General features: G+C 39.4%; 1 protein-coding gene across 3 annotated transcripts in view; it reads right to left on the bottom strand.

Moving 5' to 3' along the window:
• Positions 1-20238, bottom strand: part of PATJ (PATJ crumbs cell polarity complex component) — a 380458-nt gene that overhangs the window by 92998 nt on the left and 267222 nt on the right. For all 3 annotated transcript variants that reach the window (XM_060089886.1, XM_060089883.1, XM_060089884.1), the window contains exons 30-31: positions 15940-16012; positions 6170-6250 (exon numbers count right to left, since the gene is read on the bottom strand). In XM_060089886.1, the coding sequence (XP_059945869.1) occupies positions 6170-6250; positions 15940-16012 (154 nt within the window). The remainder of the gene's footprint in view (positions 1-6169; positions 6251-15939; positions 16013-20238) is intronic.

The following is a 20238-nucleotide window of genomic DNA, read 5'->3' as shown; positions in this document are numbered from 1 at the left end:
TCATATGGTAATTCTGTTAATATTTTGAGGAACTGCAAACTGTTTTCCAAACTGGCTGTAGCAGCAATGTATGAGAGTTCCAATTTCTCCATATCCTTGTCAGCACTTATATTATCTGTGTATTTGATTATAATCTCCTAGCAGGTATGAAGTGGTAACTCATTGTGGCTTTGATGTGCATTTCTCTAATGGTTAATGAGGTTGACCATCTTTTTATGTGCTTATTGGCCATTTGTATGGAGAAATGCCTGTTCAGATCCCTATCCATCTTTTAATTGAGTTATTTGTCCTTTTATTATTTTGTTGTAAGCTAGTAGCTCTGAAATTATTTTACTGGCTATTAGTATCTATAACAACATGGAGAAGGAGACAGACAAGAACCAAAGAAGACATAAACTGGTTTTACATCAAGGCAGAAAACTATAGAATCAGACAAGGTTAGAGATCCAAAGGTGGTAGCAAGAACAGAGGTTAGATATTTATAAGAACAACACAGGGGCTTCCCTGGTGGTGCAGTGGTTGAGTCTGCCTGCTGATGCAGGGGACACGGGTTTGTGCCCTGGTCCGGGAAGATCCCACATGCCGCGGAGCGGCTGGGCCTGTGACCCATGGCCGCTGAGCCTGCGTGTCCGGAGCCTGTGCTCTGCAACGGGAGAGGCCACAGCAGTGAGAGGCCCGCGTACAGCAAAAAAAAAAAAAAAAAAAAAAAAAAAAGAACAACACAGTACTATCTCTTCCTTTCCTTCTCTTGCTCCTTCCTCCCCACCTAACTACTGCGCTTCTAAAGACAGCAAGCTGATGTGAACACCTGTCCTTGAACATCTCAAGCCCTTTAAGAAGTGCTAATAGTCTTGCTCATCACTGAATCCCCTGTACATAACATTGTCTGACATGCAAGAGATACTCAATTAATATCTGTTGTTTGAACAAATAGATCACACAGTGATACTTCTGATATTCCAAGAAAGGCTATGTGAACTACACAGTGAAGAGAAGATGGGGTTTAGAGGCAAAGAGAACTGGGTTTGAGTCCCAGCCATAGCACCCACCAGCTGTGAGATCTTAGGAACAGACTTGACATCTCTTAGCCTCAGTACCTTATCAGTAAAGTAGGGCTAAAAACGTGTGCATCATTGGGTTAAATAAGATCACCAGTAGGAAAATGCCTGGCACAGGTTAGTTTCTTGAAATGTTTTAGTTTCCTTCATTTTATGAAACAACGGTTTGGAGGTCTATATCACTTCATTTACCAATGTGAATGGTAAATTTCAGTATCTACCTGTTTCTATGTTATAATTTTCTATGTTGGAGTTCAAGATTTAGGGAATGAAAATCACAAAGTTCAGATCCCAGTGTAACTCTCTTGCTGTCCCCTGACTTCAGTTTTGTTCTATATCTGTATCTCTCTGAGAAGCAGTACTGCATAATGGTTTAGAGTGCAGCCTCCAGCCTCACAGTGCATGGACCTGGATCCTGGCTTCACCAGGTAATTATTTAGGCAACTTACTTAACATTTCAGTACCTCAGTTTCCTCATCTCTTAAATGGGGATAATACTAGTACTAACTTCATAGGATTGTTAGGTGAATGATAGAATAGTGCCTGGCACACAGGCATTCAATAGATGCTATCTATTATCAGCAGTTGCATTTTGGGGGTTGAAAAAATTCACTTCAGTTTTCCAAGTGACACGTAATGCTTCACTCAGAACAGCTAATCCTCATCTGGCTGACGCTTAATGCTTTAATCAGCATAACATCATCCACCATTAACAACAACTCCCCCTTACACAGTCATTCCGGGTACTCTGGCATGGTTCTACCTAGTACTTTATAGTTATTAACTCCTTTCTCTCACAATAACCCTTTGTTTCGTTCTCCCATTTTACAGATGCAAAAATTGAGGCACAGAGAGGTTAAGCTGTTTGCCTAAGGTTGTACGGCTAGTAAATGGTGGAACCAGGATTTGAATCTAAGTAGAATGGCTCCAATCTTTGCACTCTTAATAATTTAGCTATACTGCCCCCAAAGAGTGGATTACATTAACACAGATATCCCCAACATGATAAAAACATAGGTTTATACCCAAAAGATTAAAATACTTATTTTAGGGATTCATGCTCTTCTATGTCAAGATACCAGGGAGGCAAGGACCCTTCAGGATGAGGTGCAGCTCTTCTAATTTCTAGTTTTGTCGTCTTTCACTAAGCAGCTTAAGATCTCATCTGTAAGTCAGGGATTAAATAACTCCTGCCCTACTTCTTACATAGGGTTATTTTGGGGATAAAATTGAATAAAATCATGAACTAATATCATGTTGGAAAAATAGATATTAAAATATTTAAGCTAACGAGATAATAGATGAGGCAGTTTTGCAAATTGCAAGGCTCTGTGCAAAATTTTTTTTAAGTTCCTTTCAAAAGGCTTAAAAAATAGTCTTAACAGGCTCTCACCTAGACTTCTGAAATAGATTCCAGACACTTCCCTGTCTCCAGTCTCTCACAATCGGAATCTATGCTTCACCAACCATCACCTGATCAGTTGTCTAAAAACAAGTCATTCTCCCTTTAAAAAATATTTTAGAGAAATCTAATATCTACTGAAGTTCTTATAAACTCCTTGGCTGTGAATCTGGGGACTACCGAGATATGGACGAAAGCCAATCATCACTGAAGAGTGGAAATAAGCACTGGAATATATGTAGACTCGTGGCTTAGTCTTAGCTCGTTAAACAGGTAATCTTGGAGAAGCACTTTAATAGTCCTTTGGAGTATAGTTTCTCATAGGTAGCACCTTGTATGTATGTGTATCCATGTAGTTAATGAGACATTTATTGAGCACTGAGCATAAAAAGATGAATATGTTAATCTATAATTCACAGCATATAGTCCCTTCAGTTCTGTGATTCTACTGTTCAACTTCTATCCGATTCTACTGTTCAACTTTGCACACAGTACATCACCCACACTGTTTCATTCACCTGGTGAACCCCTCGGTAGTCAATCCCCTTCTCATCTTTAAAGGTTCACCTTAAAGGCCAAGAGTCTAAGAAACCATCCCTAATCCCTGAACGAGATGGTTTTCCTTCCACTTTTGAACTCCTGTCACATATTTTTTCTCTCTCTTTCATACACTTCTGCCTGGTCTGATTTTCCAGGTACAAATTCTGTTATCCTCACTGATGCTTGAGGGTAAGCTGCTTAAGAACAAGACCTGTGTTTTTCTCCTGGTCTCTCCTGTAGGGGCCAGCAGTGTCTGATGAGATATATGCTCCCACAGGAAGCAAGAAATTCAACCTTTAAAGGGTTAGAGCTTACTGTTTCCAACTGACATAAACTAAGGTAACAGGAGTCAAGGCCTATACAGATCACATGCTGTCCTCTGACGAGGTGCATCCAGAAACCATCCTAGAACGGTGCAGCAATGCAGGGGAGCTGGTGCCAATCTCATAATAGAAACAATCAAATGATGACTAATGATGAGGAACTGTTATTAATACAGTTGACCCTTGAACTACATTGGTTTGAACCATGTGGGTCCACTTACACACGGATTTTTTTCAATAGTAAATACAATAATACTACACAATCTGCCATCTGAGGTTGGTTGGAGCCATGGATGTGGAGGAACCCAGAACACAGGGGGCCTTATAACTGTAAGCTATACATGGATTTTCCACTGTGCAGAAGGTCAGCATCCCTAACCAATGCATTTTTCAAGGGTCAACTGTACTTTATGATGAGACAATAATGAATATGTTAGGTTGAGCCAGATGACATTTTTACCCTCAAGGACAGCAATTTCATGATTTAATATAATTTTCTAATTTATGCATTATCTATCTCCCTTCCCCCATCTACCCATGAATGAGTCTCTATGAAGGCACACGTTCTGGTACATTTTGTTCACTTTTGTATCTCCAGTGCCTGGAACATAGTGGCATTTGGCAAATATTTTCTGAATTAGTGCATGAACTTGCTAAGCACCAACTATGTACCTTATACTCTACTACATGCTTATACTTTATTGTCTATTTGTTTCTCATAACATCCTGGTTACTCCCATCCTTCAGATGAGTAAACTGAGGCTTGGTGAGGTCTAACTTGCTCGTTAGACACACTCTTAAGCAATACTTTATGCTAGGCCATTTATATTTATGCTATAAAAGTTGTTCAAATTTGGCTCTTTCCTCAGTTGACTAGACCATGAATATTCTATTGGAAATGGTGACAAAGAAATTGTAGAATACCAAAAAGAGAAAGAGGTTGGTGGGGGGGAGGGGAGGAAGAAAAATACCAGTCAATGGGTTTGGGGAAGTTTTTATTCTTATTAAAATGCAGTATGAAATAATCTAAAAATTATCCTTAGTCCTTCAGGTCCTCTGCCTGAGGGTGGTGCTCTTCAATTATTTTGGCACTTGGAGCCCCATCACTGGTGTTGCCTTCTTGGGAACAGAGGGTGGATGACGGGTGGCTTTTGCCTGCAGCCTACAAGTGAGCCTCTGTGGGACTACCTGCCTCTCCCAGCAAGCAAGGGAGTGTTTTCACTCTTTTACCATTTCCTCTGTGGATGAAATCAGGGGCCTCTACTTGCAAAGCCCTGTTGCTTTAAAAGATTTTTCCTTAATCTATCTTTGGAGAAACAGTGCCAAAAAGAACCAGTTAGTAGGGTCTTTTAATTTTTTTTTTTTTTAAATTAATTAATTTATTTTTGGCTGCGTTGGGTCTTCATTGCTGCGCTTGGGCTTTTCTAGTTGCGGCGAGCGGGGGTTACTCTTCGTTGCAGTGTGCGGGCTTCTCACTGCAGTGGCATCCGTTGTTGCAGAGCACAGGCTCTAGGCGTGTGGCCTTCAGTAGGTACGGCACGTGGGCTCAGTAGTTGTGGCTCGTGGGCTCTAGAGCGCAGGCTCAGTAGTTGTGGCGCACAGGCTTAGTTGCTCCGTGGCATGTGGGATCTTCCCGGACCAGGGCTCGAACCCATGTCCACTGCACTGGCAGGCAGATTCTTAAGCACTGCACCACCAGGGAAGTCCCAGTAGTATTTTTAAATGAACGAAGGAGCTGCAGTTTGAAATTCGTTGATGTTCCTCATTCCTCTTCAGTGCAAAGATGCAGTTTGTCTTTTGGAAAGGGAACAGTGTAACTTCGGCACGTCTTGTTCAAGAACAGTGGTCATAATCTGTTGGTCCCACTATTCTTGATGCCTCACATAGGGTTTGTGTAAGAGTGGACCATTATAATTTCCACTCTTGCTGAAATGTCCTTTTCCTTCAGCCTGAAAGAATCAGTTCATTTTCTAGGATATGGAATCTAAGCCAGTCCTGATATATATAAAAGTTAAAAGAAGATAAATGGATGATTTTTCAAACTCCCTGAAGTAAAATGAACAACTCTGTGCTGTCATAAAATCACAGTGACCCTCCTAAGTGACTAATTCTTTGAGACTCATAATATATTTTGAAACAGAGGGGAAAAAAAGCCCACATTTCTTTCTAGAACTTGCAGTCTAACCCTGGAAGTGCTAGGCTGTAAAACAGAAAGGTAGATTATGAGCAAAGGCTTGGGAGTCAGACCGAATGAGATCAATCTCCAGGTCTATGACATACTAGTGAGTGGCCTTTCACAAATTAGTTAACATCTCTAAGCAAGCCTTCAGTTTCCGCACATGTAAAAGAAAAATATCGCCACCTACAGCTATGAGGATCAGAAAATGAACGTAGAACACAGGATAGCACGCGGTACCCAGTAAAAGTTCCATAAATATTAAATAACAAGATATGAAACGTCAGGACACATAAGGAGGAACAGTTCTCTAAAACTGCTTCTCTCCTAATGCTCTAGCCCCTGGGTAAGTTTAAGTATCTTTTATTATGAACACAGGAATACATTTAACATCTCTTTTTGTGCCTCTAGAACTAATTCAGCACCACCCTAGCCTTAAATAAACCCAATATTAAACAAGATTTAAAAGAGATTGCTTCTTTAGTCCCAGACAGCACAATTCAAATATGAAGAAAGTAGGAGAATACACTGTTCTTTGGGTCATTTGCTATATGGAATAGCTTCCCCTGTCTCAGAGATCAAGATTCCTAGAGAAGCAAACACAACTGATCCAAAGTATATACAGTTCATCCCTAAAAAGAACATTGGATGAAACACCCAGTATTCTCACCAGTTTGGAGCTTTCACTTTTAGGCAATTGTTTAATACAAGCTTCAAGACTGCTGTCTTCCTCACTGGTGCCACTCTGATCCTATGAGACATTAAAAAGAAAATGGCAAAGATGTCATTCTTCACTCGCACTGACTTGAACTGTAGTACAGATACTCAATCATAGTTGCTTGTTTTATTGTTGTAGTGGATATTGTTTCTTCTTTTTTTCCTTTCCAGTAGGTCTTTTTTTTTTTTCCAAGGTATCTACAATATCCTGTTGCTCAGAGATACACCTTAGAGAAAGCTGATCCCTACTCTCTGCCCCAAGAGAAGGCCTGATTGCCTTAAGGCTAATCTTATTCTTTTTGCCAATGATTTTGTCAGGAATGGGTATGTGATCCAGTTCTGGTCAATGAGACACCAAGAGAGGTTTGCTGGAGACTTCTGGAAAGGTCCTTTGTAGATCTTAAAAGAACCACAAGAAGTCCCCATACCTCCCAAGTTAACAAGAGAGCATGAAGTGCAAATAGCCATGGGCAGCCATCCCACAACCAGAAGGAAAGCAGCCTGTGAATGACAGAGCAAAGGCAGAGATGGAAGAACTGGTTCTCTGATGACAAAATGGGGCTACTGGACCAACCAAATGGGGCCACTGAAGCCCAGCCTTATTCTTAGCAATCTTCTAAGGAGAGCTAATCTACTTCCTTATTTTTTCAGTCAGTCTGAGTTAGCTGTTCTGTTCCCTCCAGCCAAAACTTTCTCAGACATTTGTTTATCTTCTGCACAAGGTTAAACTGTTTGATAGGAGACTATGTTTATCTTGTTTATTTGTGAAACTCAGGTACCTAGCACCCTGCCTGGCACGTGGAAAACACTTGATAAATACTGGCTGAACCAATAAATGCAGTACTTGCTTTCTTGATGACTTTTTCCTGTGGATTCCTAAAAATATTTATTTAATGTAAATGAGACATCTGGTAATAATAAGCCACATTAAAATTCCAAAACACATTAGGCATCTCCTCAATTGAATTATGATATATTATATATTATAGTTACTTTCTTTGCTTTCTGAGGACACATAGAGGAGAATAAGGATAATAAATGGAGTATTTGCATTGTATTTATATGGATTTTTATTTTAAAACACCACCATCTGGGATTAGTACAAATTCAGGTGGGGTTGTTAGTAGAGAAATGGTTTTGATTTTGAGACATTCAATCTGGTAATTTAAGAAGTGCACATTAAAACAAAGATACAGCATTTTTTCATCTATCAAATGGACAAGAGGATAGAAAGAGAACATTCAGTATTAATAACGTTGTAGGGAAACCGGAATTTTTACACACCATTGAAAAATGTAAATTAGCACAACCTTTTCAGAAAAAAGCCCCATACATCATGTAGATATAAAAGCAGGGAAGATATCTGCAAGCACATAGAACAAACTTTTTAAGTTGCATACTTCTGGAGAGTAGGACAGGGATTAGGAAATTTTTGCATTAGTTATTTCTACACTGTTCAATTATAGAAGAATTAGTGTGTATTACTGCATGTTAAAAACAATAAAGGAGAGCCATGAGAAATATCTAAAAGGAAAAAAATCCAAGAAAGTAAGTAGCACGGGCTTTAGAATTGGTCAGATCTGAACTCAAATCTCAACTTTGACATTAGAATTAGAATTATGAGATTTTCTGCAAATTACTTTCTAAATCTGAGTACAGTTGACCCTAATGTGAGGATTAGGGACACAGATCCTCCCCACAGTTGACAATCTGCGTATAATTTATAGTTGGCCCTCTGTATCTGTGGTCCCTTGGCATCCAACCGCAGATTGGGTAGTACTGTAGTATTTACTATTGAAAGAAATCTGCATATAGGTGGATCCATACAGTTTAAACCACGTTTTACAAGGGTCAACTTGTGCTTGTTTTTAAAGTACAGATAAAAATATCAAATTAAAAATACTACCCCAGGGGGCTTCCCCGGCGGCGCAGTGGTTGGGAGTCCGCCTGCTGATGCAGGGGACATGCGTTCATGCCCTGGTCCGGGAAGATCCCACATGCCGTGGAGCGGCTGGGCCCGTGAGCCATGGCTGCTGGGCCTGTGCGTCCGGAGCCTGTGCTCCGCGGCGGGAGAGGCCACAGCAGTGAGAGGCCCGCATAATGCAAAAAAAAAAAAAAAAAAAAATACTACCCCATCAGGTTGCCTTGAAGATTAATGCACTAACATGTAAAATGTCTATCAGCACAACACTAGGTACAGTTAATTTTGTTTCTAGCTTTTTGTTGAGACAGGTTCTTTGTTCATGACCTGTTTCATGTAGTCACCATAAAAAGGCTAAATAAGTGTGTACCACTGCGATCCCAATTCAAGGATGATAAAAATGATACATTTAAAATAACCTGTTAAAGAACTCCTAGTCAGTAAGAGGTGGATCCAGGATTCACAGCTAGGTAAGAGTACCATCAAAGGCCATGCTCTTGGTAACTATGCTCCAGGCCCTAAGTAAATGATTCTCTTGTTTCTCTCTTATTCTTTCTTTTCAGTACTCAGTGTTGGTAACTAATCTTATGGAAGACAGGATTCATAATCTTAAAAAAAAAAAATCACTGTCATTAGACCATGGTTTTAACAAAAAGCATTTTAGCATTTGTTAACCAGAAAATTTCAGTAGATACATCCTCCTCTCCATGAATTTTGGGTAATCAAGAAATTACCATATAATATAAACATGCCGAAGTTAAAAAACAAAGCTTGAAAATATATAGATTTTCAGTGTTTTAGACAGTGGGTAAGTTCTAGAGACAGAAAAATTCTGAACAAATTATACTTTTAAAAATCAGTATATAATAGATGAAAAACCTTTAATGCCTTGATTACTTAGTGTGTCTAGTTCTGTAAGCTGTGGGAAGCCCTGAAGAGGCCCTGGGGAGGCTATGCTATCTAACTGGAGGATATAATGGAAACAATGCTTGTAACTGTAGCATTGGATTATAAAACAAATCCACAGGTGGCTTCTCTAGTAACACTGCAAATGGCCAACTCCTCTGTCCCAGATGAGAGGAGATTTTTCACCAGGATGGTGGTTAGCTGATGCCATTCATCTAATTAAATATATGTCTCCTTGGGGAAAGGAAAGTGATGTTTAAAAAATCAGAGAAGTCTTTACAGTTCTCAGCAAAGTGAGTAAAAGAGATGAGATCGTCTTGGTCTTTATAAAATGAATACAAAAGAGGGAAAGAAAAGAGCTGTTTGATGCTTTAACTTAGAAAATTTAAGAAAACATGGGGAAGGCAGTCTAGGTTGCACATGATCTACATATCCTTTAAGATTTGAATAAAAACAAAAAAAGAGTACCCTTTACATCTACATCCACAGAATTTATCATACGAAGCCATGTCTCAAATGCCCCTTACTCCATAAATCCTTTCCTTCTTCTTAGCTGGAAGATGTCTCTTCTTCCTCTAAGCTTACCTAACAGTTTACCTGAACTCCTTATGTCACATACATCATCTCATTTGTATCCTAATTATGTATGTACAGAATTGATCTCCCTGATGAGATGGAAAGATGCTTGACACTGACATCTGAGCCTCATTCATCTCCTTGGTCTGATTCATTTTTATATTCACCCTAGGTCTGTCTCATTTCAAAGTTGATGCTCTTTTTAACTGTACGTTGAGACCCTTCTAAAGCATTTCTTCTGTTTTTAGTTACTTGTTTAGTCTGAGATAGCTCCATAAGGAGGGTTTAAAGTCAAAATCTAGATGGAGAGAAGAGTCAGGTAAAAAGGAAGTTGGACTTGAAAGAGGTTAGCAATAAAGTATTTACTTTCCTAGGAGAGCCAAAGTTTATAAAAGAGTTTTCATGCTTAAGTGAAGCACAGAACAAAAACAATGTGGGTTCTGTTCTGAGAGCAGAATGGCTCATATATATAAAATACCCTGCTGACTAGAAGCTTAAAAAACAGGAATCAGTCAGATGGAAAGGGAAAAACAGGTCAGCAGGCATGATTTCCAAAGCACAATTGCATCATGGTGGTTTGAAGACCATCTGGCTGATGGACGGTGGCCCACTGACACCCAAGATGATTCAGCTAATCTGGATGGCTGGGTTCCCTTCCTCTGTTGCTGATCTTCAAACCACCTGTCCAAAGCTGCCAGCTCAGCCAAGGCTGCTCAAAGAGAATGACCTTTCCTCATGAAGACTGTGGTCAGTACATTCCACAGTGAATTATGCTTTACAGATGAATGAAAGGAAAAGGCATGGCTCATGATTGTACATTTAACACAGACTTTACCCCCTTCTCCTCCACAAAAGGACTGATAAGAAATGCTACTCAATCCCTACTGAGAAGTCTCTTCCAAACCCTCTGAGTTTTAAACTTCCTCTGCTGGGTTCCTCCAACATCTTCAACATAAAATCATAATAAATTTTATTTTATTTTTGTACTACTTTATTTTTTTCATACCCAGTATTTGTCTATAGTTTTCTCCAACTAGACAGTGAGAACATTGACAGTAGGAATTTATGTTTTACTTGAGAGTAGGCTATCAATAAAAGTTAAATTAGTTAAGGATGGTATTGTGGTTTGGAAAAATACTTCTGATCAGATAAACATTCCATAGTGTTGTTCCCTACCCTCTTTCCTCATTTAACATGACAAAAGAGTATATATAACTGTTTTCCTTTTAATTTAAGATTTTACTAAGCAAAATTAATAACAAAAAACCCCAGCAACTATACCTCTCTGACATAATTGAAAATTCTTTTTCAAAATAAAACTTATGTTGGTTTAAATTTTGTCATCCCCATATTTCGTAAAACCAATACTCTCTTCAAAAAACCACAAAATCATTTATTAGTTTCATTGCCAGCTTAAGTTCACAAATATTTCTTTCTGCAAAGTCATGTTTACTTGATATGACAAATTAAATTTCTTTCTCCTACTCCCAATTATCAGCATATCTTCAAGGCTGTTCAGAATTCCAGAAAGGCAATGCACAATTAAAGATAAAATGGAAATTATGCTAATAGGAATCCCTGGGTAATCAACCTCTCCATTCTGTATGAGGCCTGCTCCATTTCACTTAGTATTCAAAAAAGCACAACTTCTGAAAAAAGAAAAAAATGAACGTTCTTACTTCTATAAAGATATTCTAAAAGATTCAGCCTGCCTTGTCGAGTAATGGAATAAATATCTTGCCTCCCAAGTATACTTGAGCCCTCATACCTCTCAGGAGATACCATAGCAGTAACTTCCTAATTGGGTTTCCAACTTCAAGACATTTTTGACTTTGCTATTACACTAATCTATATGAAGTAGAGCCCTGATCAGACAATTTCATTATTCAAAATGCCTTCAACAGCTCCAAGTGCCTAATGCATGACATCCAAACCTTCTGAGATTTAAATTCAAGACTCTCTCATTTGACCTCAATTTATTTTTCCAACCCCATCTTCTATTACTCTCTTTCACATACCCATTATATTCTTCTCCCCATTCCACACCCAGATTTTTCTTACTTCTGTGCTTTTGTTTGTGCTATTCCTACATTCTGATCTAACCATATTCGTATTTTAAAATGCAATATATCCATCAGAAATAGCTGTTCTCCTACCAGGAAATACTATTCACCTTCTGTGAACTCCTCCTAAAGCTTTATCTCTTAGGACACCTTGTTTTAGTAACATACATGTCTTATTTCCCCTATAAGACTACAAGCTCTTGAGGGTAAAGACTATGTGCAATTAATCTTTTTATGTTTTGCAAAGCAGGTATTTGGTAAATAATAGCAGAATGAACTGAATCAATAAGAAGTAAGTATGCAACATTAAAATGAAGCATCAAGGATACAGCAGAAAAGCCATTCACTTATTCCACAAGTATTTATTAAGCAAGTACTATATGCTAAGCACTGAGGATTCAGTGGTCAGGAGGACAGTAAGCCTGGCCCTATAAAAGCATACAATTTAGTGTGGTGTTTACAGTCCTACATTATTAAAACATGGAGAGAATGAGGGAAGGAAAAGTGACAGAATCCTAGTTGATAACCCCACTTAGAAATGGGTCCCTCTTTTTCTATAAGGCCCAAGTGATATCACATAAAGGACAAAGGGCAATTTTCACTTTTTAAATGAAGCATGAGTATTATTTAACTATGAAGAGAGTAAAGATTATTAAAGGGAACAGTGTAGGATGAAGTTGGTCATAAGAATAGTATCTCACATTTTTGAGCACTTATATTTCAGGTGCTACGCTTATTAATCTGTATACATTATTTTATTCATTTTGAGTCAGAGAAAACTTGGAGGAGGCTTCCAAAAAGCAATTCTCCATGGACTTCGTGGTTATGAATTAACAAAGAGGAAGTGGGAAGGCAACCCAAGTGGAAGAAACAATAGGAACAACAAAGGCATAAGGGGGAAAATCAAAAGATGTATGTGGAGTGCACAGCACGTTAATACACTGTAATGCTGAGTAACACAGCTGCCTCTGGGCATATGCGTATGCTACATAGCCGCTCTAGACCCCAGTCTCTTCTGTAAAGTGGAAATAAAAATACTGTCTCTCAGAGGTATGGATGTAAATAGGACTTGGGACAATGCATCCAAGATAGTGGACACAGTAGATACTATATTCAATGATCCTTTTCTAAGTTGCTGTCCTGTGAGCAGGAAGGCAGCAGAAACCAGCTGGCTGGGTATAAACTAGAGAAAATACACAGTTAATATCAGAAGTCATTCCTGACAGAAAGTAAACAAAAGAAACCAAACAGGACCCCAGAAATGGTCTTCTCAAACTAAATGTTGACACCAACACTACACCTTTACTCACTCTAAAACACAAAAGCCGGATCTCATAGCAGATTTACAATTCGATGACAGGCTAGTTTTCTTGCTCACTGCACTGAGAAAAAATATGGGCAATGAAAGAAAAATTCAGTTCCAAGTGGATGCTATTTTGATGGGAACATTCATAACTAACAGTACTATAGAAAAAATTATTCTACAATACTGACCCCCACCCATCCAAAACAAAAAGGATTTATGTGACATTCTATAAACGCAAAAGAATTAGGAATTTACTAATACTTATTGGGTAGCTACCATGTGCCTGGCACAAGATAGCCAGATCTAGATAGATAGATATAGATATCTTCTTCTCTCCCTCTCTCATTTAATCTTAAAAACCTTACAAAGTAGGAACTATTGTTATCTCCCTACAGGGGATAGAAGTTACTGTGACTATCCAAGTTCACATGTCTGGTGTATGGTTGTGCCAGGATTTGAACTGAAGTAGCACCCCTCTGGGGCCCCTCATTTCCACCACTGCTAACTGTCTACTCTAGTCTCAGTTAGAATGAAAATACCCAGTGCCAGCAAAGCTGTGGCTAAATGGCTATCAGTGGGGACTCAACATCACTATAATCTTTTCAGATAGTAACTAGTAAATACAGATTAAAATTTTGAACTTGTGTACTTTTTGCCTCAGCAATTGTACATTGGGGAAATCTATGCTATAGAAATAAAAGCACCAGTGCCAAATGACTGACATACACATGTGTGCAGGTGCGCACATCACACATGTATGTCTATTTTGGTATTCTTTTTTTTTTTTTTTTTTTTTTACGGTATGCGGGCCTCTTACTGTTGTGGCCTCTCCCGTTGTGGAGCACAGGCTCCGGACGCGCAGGCTCAGCAGTCATGGCTCATGGGCCCAGCCGCTCCGCAGCATGTGGGATCTTCCCGGACCGGGGCACGAACCCATGTCCCCTGCAACGGCAGGTGGACTCTCAACCACTGAGCCACCAGGGAAGCCCTATTTTGCTATTCTTTTACTGGCAAAAAATTGGAAAGTAATCTGAATGTCTGTCAATTGGAAAAAATATATAATACAGCACATTAAATATGACTATTAGATTAAGCAAAATAAAGCAGCTTTTCTCTTTTTAATGTATAGAATCTACTCCAGAAGAATGCATAATATGCACCTCAAACTTAACCAGTCTACAATGACCTCTTAATTTCTGCCTAAATGTAAATGGCACCACCATCTACCTAGTTGCTCAAGCCAAAAATCTAGGTCTATCCACGATTCTCTAGTTCCCTTCGGCTCCCACATTTAATCAAGTCTGATTCAACATCCAAAACATCAAGAATCATCAGCTCACTTTTCTTTGCTTCCAACCCCCAAAACCTCATCTAACCACAATCAGGTCTTGCCTGGGCTTCTGCCATCTAGTGTATTACTTTTACCTTCCTTTAGTCCATTCGCCACCTGGTAGACTATATATCAGGTCACCTCACTCCCCTGTTAAAAACCTTCCAGGGGCTTCTACCGCATACAGACTAAAACCTGAACTTCTTACTCTGACTCACAAAGCTCCTCTCTCCCTCCTACGTCACATTCCCTCCCTCTCCCTGGCATTTTATCCTACTACTCTCTGGGGCTCCCAATATGCGCCCCCCAGCTTATTCTTGCTTGAGAGCTATTTTTGTCCTCTCTGCAGAGAAAGCTCTTCCCCCTTATTTTTGCCTGTTTGGCTCCTTCTTATCATTTTGATCTTGTTTAAATTTCACCTTGTCCAAGAGGCTTTCCCTATAACCAACCGAAGTAGTCACAAGTCACATTACCTATTTTAATTATCTGTAAGACACTGAACGCTATTGATAATTCTCTTAGTTTATTTATGCATTTGCTAGTTAATTTCCTCATTAGAAGGTAAGCTGAACCATGTCAGGGAGACTTATCTGTTTTATTCATGCCTATATCTTTTTTTTTTTTTTTTTTTTTGCAGTATGCGGGTCTCTCACTGTTGTGGCCTCTCTCGTTGCGGAGCACAGGCTCTGGACGCGCAGGCTCAGCGGCCATGGCTCACGGGCCCAGCCGCTCCGCGGCACGTGGGATCTTCCTGGAGCGGGGCACGAACCCATGTCCCCTGCATCAGCAGGCGGACTCTCAACCACTGCGCCACCAGGGAAGCCCATGCCTATATCTCTAAATACCCAAAATAGTACCTGGCGCGTAATATGCATTCATCAAATACTTGTTGAATGGAAAGAATACGTATCATATGATCAAATATTTACTAAAAGAGATGCTATTCAAATAGTTTATTTTTGTTATAGAAGCAAAGGAAAAAGTATAGAAAGATACTAAACAATACAACTTAACTTCCTTGAGGAGGAAGGGAAAGGAAAATAAAATTTTCTAATAACTGCATTGTTTGATTAGTTATAATAAATGTGTATTTTAGGGAATTTAAAATAATTTAATAAGTAAAAAGTGAGAAGAGAATGTAATGTTCCTCAGCTGGGAATCCCTCAGCTGATTATTTATATAGCCAGGTACCTATCTATCTATCCATCCATCTCTAGAAGCGTATTACTATGTTAGCAATCTTGTTGTACTAGTAAGTTCTTCATCAATAGATGAAAATATTTAAAGACACCAGCAATCATAGTATTAAAGTGTTTTTAAACCATAAAGAAAGGTACGATTCGGTCATTTAAAAAGAGAATTTTCTAATAAATTCTGAAATGCCTAGTTAGGACAAATTGCATATCTAGAATGAACCTTAAGGAAATTTGAGGAAGGCAGTACCCATATGGTTAAGTTCTAATGTGTTTGTTTAACATTGTTATATTACTTTATAATCAGTGCTTCAAATACTTCCTATTTTAATTAGGGAAATACCCTAGCTAATAAATTCTGAGTTTGGAATACCAGATACTGAAAATCCATGTAATTCATTCACGAAGCTAATTGGGAGTCATCTTACCTCAGTAGAAGATGGGGAACTTGATGGTATTGGAAAGGGAGTAACGGCCATCTGATTGACTGCATCTTCATTTCTGCGGATGTTAAAATAGGCAGAATCAGTACACAGTAAAAGGCAGAATCAGTACACGGTAAACGCTAAGTTCTTGGCTCAAATTAGAATCACTTCCTCAGTTCTCAGTTGAAAATGCACACACAGCACCACAGAATAAAAAAAAAATGTAAATATACACTGGTTTTGAGCATGCAAAGCCATTAGGTACAAAAACAGATGTATTACTCAAGGGATACTAAGATACAATTACTAGTGACAAAGAGTGATGATGCTAGAAGTTGGCCAACTTCTGCTTAGTACGTCAGGTGCTGCAGAGGATACTTTTGGAAAGGCATCAACTCTTTCAACACCGAGGAGTATAAATTTTTCATATGGGGTGTGTAACCTCTAGGCCCCATTAATGTCTGGAGCATTTTGTTCTTTGAACTGGAAAGGTTCCCAGCCTCCTCACTTGGCTTCTAAATTTGTTCTGCCAGATGAAGGATGATGGGATGTATATGACAGTCCCCGCATGGGCGGACTGTGTGAGAAGGAGTGATAGATGGGGCGAACAGAGACCCAGACAGACAATGCTTTGTGAGTTAGGTTAATTCTACTCCTCATCATCCTAATTGGAGCAGAGGAGGTGGGGGTTAAAACTTCATTACCAGGGGGACAGGCACAGAACAACTCCTAGAATACCAGTTCTGGTGATCTGGGCTATTTCCACTATGTTACTAGCAAATGGTAGGTAAGCAGTGGTTCTGTGGGAGATCTATCCTTTACTGTTCATTCATGACACACAACCAAAATAATTATCTCAAGATTTATGTGAAGTTTGACTTTAGGTTTCACAATATAAACCAAAGCAGCTTCTTACTGGTGTGCAAAGATTTAAGACTGTTCACAGATCTCTTGTCCGGTGTACATAGGATAGCCACTATCTGACTTAGGAGAGCACTCAAATCCATTTTATCCCATTTTATTTTTTATGTCTCACCAATTGGAAAAAGATCCATCAGTCGATGTCTTTCCTACTTTGAGGCTTTAATCATATCACTGCCTTTACCTGAAATGCCTTTCTTTTTAAAATTTATACCCCACCCATCCTTCTCCTCCAGTGTGAGTTCAATAACCTCAACTACATGAGTTATTCCCTTGAGTTCAAAGACTATATATTGATGTCTTCCAAATTCACAGTTAGCCTGGATCTTTTTCTGAGCCTAGGATCTGCATATCCAACTCCCACTTTACATCTCCACTAGATGTCTTAGATGCATCTCAAATAAAATAAAGCTCTTTAGAGCTTCCCTGGTGGTGCAGTGGTTGAGAGTCCGCCTGCCGATGCAGGGGACATGGGTTCGTGCCCCGGTCTGGGAAGAGCCCACATGCCACGGAGCGGCTGGGCCCATGAGCCATGGCCACTGAGCCTGCGCGTCCGGAGCCTGTGCTCAGCAACGGGAGAGGCCACAACAGTGAGAGGCCGGCGTACTACACACACAAAAAAATAAATAAAGCTCTTTATCCCGCTCAGTTCCCAGAGGGTTCCACAGTCAACTTCCTCTCCACCTTAGTAAATATCAACAATATTCACCCAGTTGTTTAACTAGGAACCTAAAAGTCATTCTTGAAACCTCTCACTGCTCAATTGTATATCTAATCCATCAAGAAGTCTTATTGATCCTATCTTCAAAACGTATCTTGAATCTTTGCACTTCTTTCCATCCTATCCTAGTACAAGTGATCATCATTTCTCATCTGAATTAATATATTTAAGAACATCCTATTTGGTCTCCCTACTTAGGTCTCCCTACTCTTCATCCTCTGTTCAATCCATTCTTCACCCAGCAGTTATTATGGGTCTAAAACATAAATCTGATTATATCTCTTTCTCCTGCTTAAAATCCTCCTATGGCTCCTTATTGCACTTACAATAAAGTTCAAAATTGTTAGGGAGGCTATAAGGCCTTGAGCAATCTGGCCCCAGCTCCCACCTCTGGCCTTTTCTTGTTCTCCCTCTCTTCCTCACTCTGATCCAACCCAGTTACACAGGCCTCCTCTCCATTTCTCAGCTGAGCCAAGCCCCATCCACCTCATGGCCTTCTCTCATCTTCTCTTCTGCTCTGCATGCTTCATGCCCAAATCTTTTGTCTGATTTTTTCCTATTTCTCCTTCATAGTTCACCATAAATGTCATTTCCTGAAACAAGCTTTCCAGGACCTCTACTATATGCTCACAGCACCTGTCAATGATCATAAATCTGTTTTCTTTCAAAATGTACCTAACTGATTTGTATGCACACCTGCTTCAAATCTGTCTTCCCTTCAAATGGTAAGCACTCCAAGGACAGAACTCATGTCCTTCCTACTCTCTATTACATCATCTAGGGCAAATACATTGCCTGGAAAATAGTCTGTACTTAACATAATTATTTTTAAAAATGTAATGATCACTCACTTCATTAAGGAGACAGAGGCAGTTTCAGTTCTAGAACTACCATTAAACTAGCTGTGGGATTTGGGGGAAATCACTTCCAAGAGAATCTGTCTCCTGATCTCTTAAGTAATAAGTAGGTTGAACTGTAAGAACTCTAAGTTGATAAAAATTCTTGTGGAATAAGGCAGAATATAAATAAAGAGATGAAGTCTAGGTACTCTTTCTTGCTCTAACCTTCTTAAATTCTTAGATTATCTAGCACACCAGCCAAACCAAAGCAAAGGGAGAAAAACTAAAATCACAAAGTGACACAGAGCATGAAGAATATGTCTGTTTCTTCTGACATTATTATAGATGCCTTGAGCATGCACTATTATGTTAAGAGATGGCTATTGTTTTTCAGGGAGTACAATCCATTCCTCAGCAGTTTGCTCATACACAGAAGTAATCAATTACCCATGGGTAAGTAACAGCATTTTCCCAGTGGTAATTCCCTTTTCCTGTTCAATCTCCCCCATGGAATAACACAATAGAGCTCAGCTCTAGCTTAGAGCTGAAAGCCAATAGCACATACCTGCTCCAGTTTCAGAGCCCGTGGGGCAGAGTGTATTTGGCAGTAATTAAGCAGATGGCTTTTCATATCTCTTTCAAAGGTTACCAGCATTAAAAAACATAGCTACACATAAATTCTTATTGAGAAATTATGATTAACTGGACCAAGTTATCCCTTCATAATTTAACAATTTTCCCCAAATTAGTATGACTTTACTGGCCTTTAAAGTCCATATTAATTACCAAAAAACATAACAGTATAGAAAACCTCAATGGAGTGAAGAAAGCTGCTATAAAAAGTTACAGTTCATAATCTGTTATAATCCACTAGTGAGTGAGTGTTCACACACCTCGGCATTAAGCAAGTGGAGACCTGACAGGGCAGCAATTTTAAAGAGAAAGAAATGGGAAGAGGGAATCCAAAGGAGAGAAGATAATTACACTTCACACAAACAGTTAACCTGAAAGACTTCTGGGGACCCTCTGACCCCTCAGAGTCCATGATTCTCATAAGGAATGAAATCTGTTTGCTTCATAATTAACCTTTTCTTCCCAGTATAATCAACATAAGTTTCTTAGATCCTGGTGCCCCACACAGTATACAGTCAGGAATTGTAATTGTTTGTTGGTGTTTTTGTAATTCTTTTTAACAGCTGTTGGGAGAGAGAGAGTGGAATTCTACCATGGATAAATGTGAGAAGGTTTCCAGGGTACCTTGGAACACTGTATAGGTATGTCCTTATCACTGGACTTGCCGTGCTCTATTAAGATTATTTGTGCTGCTCTTTCTCCCTCTCTAAACACAGAGATGGGATCTTATTTCTTTATATCCCCAGCTTGTAGCAGGATACTTCAGCTAGAGTAGGTGTACTATAAATGTCTGTTGAGTGAAAGGGGTCTTAACAAAGCAGGAAAAAGATAATGAAATAGAACTATCAAGAGTGTGCCCTATGCTTTCCAAGCTACTTCACGAGTTAGAGACAACGTGCTGCCTGCAGTCAGCCAGCTATTGGTATTTACCACATTCATGGACATTTCTCAGAGTGTCTGCCCAGCTCACAGTGATTCCATGGATGGGCTATACTGTGTAACAACGACAGCTGGCCTCAACCTCAGTGGATGTAGGGGGCAGACGCCAGCCACATTTTGAGCCCATCAATTCTCTCTCCCAGGGACTCAAAATCTAGAACAGACTCATAGAGATCAAGAGTGTGGTATCTAGACAATACTAATGGAAATGCTCAAGGCTAAACAGGGGCTTCAGAACTTCCTTGTGCT

The sequence above is a fragment of the Mesoplodon densirostris genome, chromosome 2 (genome assembly GCF_025265405.1).
Source record: "Mesoplodon densirostris isolate mMesDen1 chromosome 2, mMesDen1 primary haplotype, whole genome shotgun sequence".
NCBI lineage: Eukaryota > Metazoa > Chordata > Mammalia > Artiodactyla > Ziphiidae > Mesoplodon > Mesoplodon densirostris.
This window is presented reverse-complemented; position numbering and strand designations above follow the sequence as displayed.